The 7,912-nt window shown below is 41.6% G+C and overlaps 1 protein-coding gene across 1 annotated transcript; it reads right to left on the bottom strand.

Annotated features, from left to right (window-relative positions):
- Positions 1–6,062: 6,062 nt before the first annotated feature.
- Positions 6,063–7,639, bottom strand: ccdc86 (coiled-coil domain containing 86). The gene is made up of 4 exons (XM_075464413.1): positions 7,015–7,639; positions 6,506–6,635; positions 6,350–6,424; positions 6,063–6,244 (listed from the first exon to the last, which is right to left on the bottom strand). Exons 1-4 carry the CDS (start codon positions 7,533–7,535, stop codon positions 6,104–6,106), a joined length of 867 nt encoding a protein of 288 aa, XP_075320528.1. The 5' UTR covers positions 7,536–7,639; the 3' UTR covers positions 6,063–6,103.
- Between the last annotated feature and the right edge of the window lie 273 nt (positions 7,640–7,912).

Below are 7,912 nucleotides of genomic sequence, written 5' to 3'. Positions count from 1 at the left end.
CACAGTCGGGAACACCATTTTCACATGAAAAACTTAGACTGCCAGAGCAGAAAGGGACTGAGTGATGCCCTCAGAAAACACCTTGATGTGTTTGTCCCTTTATGACACAATGTTTGCTGGCAGAGAGTGCTCTCACAGAATGTGACAAAACTGCTCCTTATTTCTTTTTCTTTTTTGGGGGGGGGGGTCAGATTAAGTGGCGTTTTTCCTTTAATCTCTGTCACTGCCTCCGTGAAGTGAACCTTCCTCTTGTTTGTATGGTGTGTTATTTATTCCTCTGTAGCCGTTTTAAACTCGCCAATAAACCCCCCCCCCCACCTTACTGCACCCACTACACCTCCTTCCCACTCTTTTTAACACTGATCCTGTTTGTGGACGATCACAGACATTGTTTGTAAAACTAAGAATTCTGCAGCAGAATATTTTTGGAGACTATTTGCTGTACAGTATTTGTAAGCTCTATTTTTGTATATTGCTATTTTGGAGAAAATAATATGCTTTTTTCTTTTCTTTTCTTGTTTTTGCTAATTTCGTGTTTATTCATTTAAATAAACGTTGCATGTGACTGACTTGAACTGTAAATAAAATTTCCAAGTTTTGGAAAGATCTCTGTGTCTTGTCTTGCATGAAGAAGGAAACTGGTGGATTAAATGGAAAATAAAATTAAAAAAAATCCCACTAGATGAGACATAAAATAGGACGGGGCACTTCAGAAAAACACCAAGTACAACACAGCACCTGTCATCCGGAGACAAGGTGTGAATATTTAGGTAGAGATCGTACAAACATCTGCTTATTTTGGTTAGATGTCTGTATAATGCAGTAAAGGTTACCCTGCCTTCTTTTGTCTGTTTTACTTCTGACCTGCTTATGTATAAACTCCAGCTTAATGAGGACCTGAAGAAAAGATCATCTGTGAATATGGTGCAACACCACCGCCTCGTGTTTGAATTGGTAAACATCTTTTTTTTTTTAAACAAGAAATCTACATATAGATTCCTCAAATGTCTTATGCCATTAACTAAAATGTCAGTTATTATCAGTTTGAATGATGAACAGCGAATAAATGATCCAGTAGCATCACCGAAGTCAAAGCATCCTCTTCGTACTTTCACGCAGCGCTGGACTGTCACCCCAGGTATTGCTCATCTTCTTTTGTTTTTGTTTTAGCTAATTATTCAGGCCCTCTCTGACAGAAAATCTAAATTTTAAGTCAACTACTGGGATCATCTTGACCCCTGTTGGAGTGTGCACCCTCGTCCTTGATCCCTGAAGTGATTCACAGATCAGAGCTTGTAAATAGGCAATGTTTAACAAATCCTCTGAGCTAAAAACAAATTTTCCATTTAAAAAAAAATAAAAAATTCTAAAAAGCTGGGCTGTGTGAGTGCTACAGTTGCTCGCTTCATGGTTAAGGTTTATACATCAAATAAAGCAAAAATAACCCCTTCCTCTGGCTTGGCAGTGAGCAGGTTGTTATAAAACAGAATTTCCATTCATACTAATGCCAATGCTTTAACTATGGCTAAACATTACCACCTTGTGGTTGAATGTCGAAAGGTCAACTGCTCTTTGTTGCGTTGTCAACAATTCACCAGGTTTTTTTTCATAGTGTAAAGCAGGAATCTGATACTTAAAAACATTTTTGGCAGCCTCTGGAAAGGTTTGCAGCTAATAACGAGTCTGAAAGGAAACTCTAATCTGCCAGTGGTGATATATGGCAACCTGAAATGTCACGGCATGCCAACATCCCATAAATGTGAGCCCAGACTGATTTGGACCTAGCTGGCACAGTAGGAAGTCTGAAACCACTAAGAGCTGCGAGCGACAGCTCAGTCCATGACCCACAGCATGATGAATCCTCCACCATGCTTCGAGCTTTTTTAATAAATGCCAGTGAGGCCAGTTTGTTGTTTTTCTCCATTTAGCACTTGTATTAATTGCCGCGGTCTCAAAAAGCCCGGTTTCCTTCTCGGTGGCACACCCAGCACACATTCCAGGCCGTTAATCAGAAGCTGTACTCGTTTGTCGGATAAATACAGAAACAGTATACAGGAGACACCACATTTTCCTCTCAGATCTTTATTAAATAGCGACGTAATAGTTTGAAAGAGCTTTGTGTTGTTTATACAAGAGGGTAAAATATCATTCTAAAGATTTATTTCAAAAGAAAGTCCATCCTGTTGATCACTTTTGTTGCCTTGGAGCTTGGTTGAAATTGGTGAAAAGGGTCAAAAGGTCAAATGGGGGTTGCCGGTGAACTGGTCAGTAGGGTAAAAGTTAATAACTCTAAAGTTAATCACAATCCGGAAAAAAAAAAGTTTTTACTCATCACTTTTATTAAAGCATTTGTAAAACCTGTCTCGTTAGCGTTTCTCAATCCATCGACACTAGTTCTTCATATCGTGATTGTCTCTCGTGATGTTGCGTGGTTAAGATAAGATGTCGTGCCTCCGTTTGAACAATAATGGCAGTCTCCCTGCAAAACTAGTAAGGGCTACACGGCAGACTACACAGTGAAAAAGAACTTGGGAAGAACGATGCTGAGGTGGCAGAAGACCGCCATGCTCGTGTATGCAATCCCCACATGGGTGACAGCAGCAGCAGTGTTGGCTGTGGTGGCGTTCATGGTGGCGTTTGTGATGGCGTTCATGGTGGCGTTTGTGATGGCGTTCATGGTGGCGTTTGTGATGGCGTTCATGGTGGCGTTTGTGATGGCGTTCATGGTGGCATTTGTGGCGATCGTTGTCGGTATCGCTGATATTGTTGACGGTACTGCAGACATGGTTGCCGTTGGAGCAGCTGTCGTTGGGGCTGCAGCTGTGGTTGCCTGGGCTTTCGCTGTGATTTGACAAACGAAACGTCAGTTTAAAGGAGGACAAATGCCTTCCACACGTTGTAAAAAAAAAAAAAAAAAAAAAAAAAAAAAGGTAAAATTACTCACAGACAATCAGGAGTTGTGTCAGAATGACCAGAAGCATTTTCATCTCCATCTGTCACAACTGAAAATTCTGTATTACAGAAAAATGAACAGATGTGTCATAAATGAAAAGATATCAAGGCGATGAATTGAATGTACCTTCTATCCAAGCAGAAGTCTACACCATAAGTCAGAGAAAGACTTACAAAACGCTTGGACGTTAATTCTGGGGCTGCCTCCAGTTGTCAAGGTAGAACCGCTTCCTCTTTTTCTTGGTTGTGAGTCTTCTCGATCCGCAGATGTTGCACCTTTGATCCATTCTTTGAATTTGTCCTGGCTTTTATATGGTGGATGTCAGGCCTGGAAAATGACGTAACAGAGACCATGACCCTGGTTGGAACACCTGAGAGGATTAGAGAGCCAAGAGGTTGGTGACAAAGGGAGGTGGCTGTCTTGGTCACAAAGAGAGCAGTGTGTATATGAGAGTGAGATATTTTTGCCCCAGATGCTTATAAACAATGAATACATCTCGTAAAATGTATGGAACGAGATTCCAGATAAGGAGAGGTACCCTGCCCTGAACTTACAAAGCCATGCCTTGTGATGAATTCATTGACGTAGGTACTTCGTTTTAAAAGTCATTTGTCATTGACCAGTGCTGGTATGCTGTCTATGGTGAGAAAAACTTTGATTGAGTATGAGTTTTAAAGCATTTTGTTACTCACCTCTGTCTATCAAGAACATCTTAAACATCCATTCTCCAGTTGGAAACATTTTTGATTAGTCAGACTCTGTAAAATAAATGTTTAGGAAAAGACAAAAAAAACATTCAAAACTGCTGGCTTCAAGAAATTCAACTTTGCCCGCAACATGAACAAAAATTCAGCCAAGACGGTCAATGGCAGAGTATTATTCATGTGAATGAACTGAGGAGCAGGGAAATTGTTGCCAAGTCAACAGCTAACACGGATCTGCAACCCCAATCTGAATTTTTTTTAAAAGTAGGGCCACTGTGTTCAATGTACAGATGATTTGTAAATCTCATAAACCAATGCTTTATCCTGAATAGAACATAGAGGACATATTAATTCAGCTCAACTCAATTCAATTCAATTCAATAATGCTTTACTAATCCCCGAAGGGAAATCATACTGCTGCAGTATGTATTATTGTTAAAGACATGCTATTGTTACAGGTGGACAAGAAAATAACACAGGCTCTCATCCAGATGACATCTTTTTCAGGGAAGCCCTTAAATATTTCAGCAAGACAATACTAAAACACATATCACATGTAATTACAACAGCAGGGCTTCATAGTAAGAGTCCAGGTGCTGGACTGGGAGCATACATGGTTGTTTGTCTCATTTGTCTCTGTGTTGGCCCTGTGATGGACTGGCAGCCTGTTCAGGGTGTACTCTGCCTCTCGCCCGATGTCTGCTGGGATAGACTCCAGCCCCCTTGCAACCCTGAATTGGGTTAAGCGGGCTTAGAAAATGGATGGTTGGATGGGACAGTTATTACGGCCTTAATCACCTCAAAGCTGGATTGTTGTAACTGCTTGAACTTGGGTTTCGGCAGCTTCTTTAAGCCCGGTTCAGAAGTCAGCAGCCACGCTCCCAACTGAAAATGACAAAGTAATTACCCCTGATCTTGCATCCCCTTCACTGGCTCCGGATAAAATAGAGAACTGATTTTAAAATAATTTTGTATGTGTTTAAAGCTTTATATAGGTTGGCATCAGAGTATATTTCTGAACTCCCCTGCTTTTACCCTAACCCCAGACCTCTTAGTTTCTCTGAGAAACTGCTTTGGGATGTTACCCAGTCACGGTTAGTTAATAAGTGCCCGATGCAGCGGCAGCTCCAAAAGCTGTGGGGCAGCCTTCCAGACATTTATATGTACCCTTTCTATTGAAAGTTATAAAACCCAGCTGAAGTATAAATCTTCTCCTCGGCTTTTAACTGCATTTAACACTTTTATTTTTGTTTCATTCCAGGGAGAGTTGTCTTTATTAGGCTTTGCCTTGTGTTTCCTTTCTTTAAAACCTCGCATGCTATTAATCTGTCTCGGTTTACTTGTTAAGGTTTTGTATTGCTATTGTGTGTTATATTGCATCCAACAGTTTGGTTGTTTTAAATAACTTTTATATATAAAATTTGTTCTCATTTTAAAACTGTCCCAGTCGAGATCTGAGACATGAAACAACCTATCGCCACATCCCTATGCAGCCCACCAAGTGTGAAAAAAACAAACAAAAAAACCCCCATTTGTTATACCTTTTTAAATCAAAAACTAAACTTGAGTTATAAGAAAGGTTTTTTGTTTCATTATTTCGTTTTTTATCTTGTTAAACAATTTTAAACTCAATGACATGTTTGTTTTTTTCTGTCTCTTAAAGGTGCGGCAGCCTACAAAATTTAATGTGAATCAATCTTATCAGTTTCAGAGCAATGAAACACATATAGGACGCACCCGACGTCACCACATTTACCAGTTTTCCCTATGTGGTCAACAAGCCGAAAAGGCAGCGTTTGTGTTGTTAGGCCGGTATGTCTGTTTTTTCCCCAACAGGAATGTGGCACTTTTGTTAAGCAGCTACTGTGGACAAACATGAACTTCTCATATCCAACCGGTGAAGCTGACAGATGGCTAACTGCATCGGTGCTTTGTGCAAAAAAAACACAAGAATGACTGAACAACTTCAGTGTTTTTTGTCATGATGACGGGTGTGCTGAGCATGAACCTGGTTCAGGTTCTTTACACGCCTTTACTGAGACTTGGGACCCGACAGAAGACAGACCTATTCCCGGGGATCAGCATTTCAAGTGTGAGGTTTTGTTTCCTTGGTGATTTACAACCAACACAAAGCCACACGTTTTACATTAAAACCTTTAAGAGCGGATGTTATGACATTTCACTCAGAGAACTATCACATTCTGAGACATATATCCTACTTTTAGAAGACTTTATCCTATTTTGAATAGAAAAATCTTACAAAAGTTATAACTGGATACTTATGAGTATATGTCATAAAAAATAAAAGCTTACGCCTCAATGTTCAGTTAAATTAAGCCACATGCTACATTTGCACCCCTGCATAGAGTCAGAAAAATCCTGTCAAGATGTCCAAAGACACAACATGTGACCAGACAGATGCTTTTATTGACAGACAGTCTTTAAGTTAAGTCTTGCTTGATTTTTTTTGCGCTTTGGTTTTCGCATTCTGATTCTGTGACTTCTGCAGCAGAGCCAGCGTGTCTCGCTTCTCGATTTTTCTGAGTTGTTTCTTCTTCATCCTCTTGATCTTCGTCGTGTTGCGGATCTGCGAAACAAAGTAGACAAGAGACGGAGGTGAGCTGGAAACGTCTCCAACCGCGTGGACATTATCAGACCTGATGGTGACTCATATCTAAAGCTGTTAACATACCACTTGAACTATCTCCGCTTTGCGTTCGTTCTCTGCACGCCGTTTCAGGTTTTCCTCTCTTCTTTTCCTCTTTTCCTAATGACAGCGGGGAAACAGTTTATCAAAAACGTAGCCACACAGGCTTTACATTGGTGCAGCTCGCCTGTGCCACACTACCTCTTTCTTTTGGGCCTTCTCCTCTTTCAGCCTCATAGAATACTGTTTCACCAGATCCTTTTCCTGCTTGGCCTGCATCTTCTTTTCCCACGAAGTGCACAACGGTTTGTCTCTCACCAGTGCAGAGAACCTGGAGGACAAACATTACATGTCAGGTTTGACGTGCGACCATCCAACGGTGGATTCTGTTCCCACACGGCTCACGGAGAGCTGCTCAGAGTGACTGTGAGACCACTGAAATTTCAAAATTGTTTGCATAGCAACTCTTAAAAGAATGCATGCTGTCCTAAATAACTTAATGACACAACATAAGATTTAAAAAAAAGTCCCTTCTAAAAAGTACTTCTTTAAAATAAAAGTGCAGTTTTGATTCTAGTTGATGGTGAAAACATCGTACGGCCTAAGTTTGTGGAGGTCATTTGGTCCTGCATCAGATGACTGCAGGAGTGAATGAACACACTGGAACATTACAGAAGAAAACATACAAACAGGCCCCTCGGTTTGTTCACCTCTGTTTGTTGCGGTCCTTCCACACTCTTCCTGATTTCGGTTTTCCCAGAGGAATAACCGGGATCTGTTTAGCACTTGGTTCCTGGCGAGGTTTCTTCTTTGGGATGCTCTCTGAGCACGCAGGTACCGTTTCCGGCCTGGACAGATGATTCTGTATGCCGTCGTCGGCTTTCTCTGTATCCGCAGCTGCAGGCTCGCTCAGCGGCCCTGTTGGCTCCGTCGGCTCCGTTGGCTCCATAGACATGTTGGACTTATTCTCTAGTGGACTCTCGGGCTTCCGCTCCAGATCCACTGTATTATGTTCTTCCACCACGGGCAGCTCCTGGAGGACAGACCTCCTGGTCCTTCTGGTGGGAGTCCTCACCGGGGCAGTTGAGTCGAGCAGTGCGGCAGGAGTTCGCACCCTGCGGCCGCTGCGGGTCCGTCTGGTCTCCTCTGGCAACTCCTCGACTTGCTCCTCTTCTTTTCCCGCTTTAGAAGCGGCATCTTCCTCTGGCACGACTCTGGCTCTCTTCGACATATTATCTATTAAAATTGTCAACAGTACATAACTATGTTAAACTCCTGTATCCACGTGTGATCGCTCCCAGCGTTGTATACGTCGCGTTATTTCCGGTTCGGAAATACATCATAACCAACGCAGGAAAACATTACCGCCACCTACAGGTGTGAAGGAGGAACTTCAAAGCTGAATGCTCAAATTTTCCACCAAAGGACCGCATGAATAATGATTCATGAATGACTTCAGAGGCTTTACTAAAGCCCAACACAAATCTAACACTGTAAAAAAAAAAAGAAAAGAAAGAAAGAAGCTCCATTAAAAGTACAGGTTCTGAAATTAAAAATGTAGATCTGGAAACATACTTCAGTAAAGTATACGACAAGGACACTTGGAAT

This window comes from Odontesthes bonariensis, chromosome 4 (genome assembly GCF_027942865.1).
Source record: "Odontesthes bonariensis isolate fOdoBon6 chromosome 4, fOdoBon6.hap1, whole genome shotgun sequence".
Lineage (NCBI taxonomy): Eukaryota > Metazoa > Chordata > Actinopteri > Atheriniformes > Atherinopsidae > Odontesthes > Odontesthes bonariensis.
This window is presented reverse-complemented; position numbering and strand designations above follow the sequence as displayed.

Coding starts and splice junctions, on each gene's coding strand:
- ccdc86 (XM_075464413.1), bottom strand. CDS start 7,535: ATGTCGAAGAGAGCCAGAGTCGTGCCAGAGGAAGATGCCGCTTCTAAA. Junction 6,636..7,014: donor AAGGACCGCAACAAACAGAG/GTGAACAAACCG, acceptor TTTGTCCTCCAG/GTTCTCTGCACTGGTGAGAG. Junction 6,425..6,505: donor AGAAGGCCCAAAAGAAAGAG/GTAGTGTGGCAC, acceptor CGCTGTCATTAG/GAAAAGAGGAAAAGAAGAGA.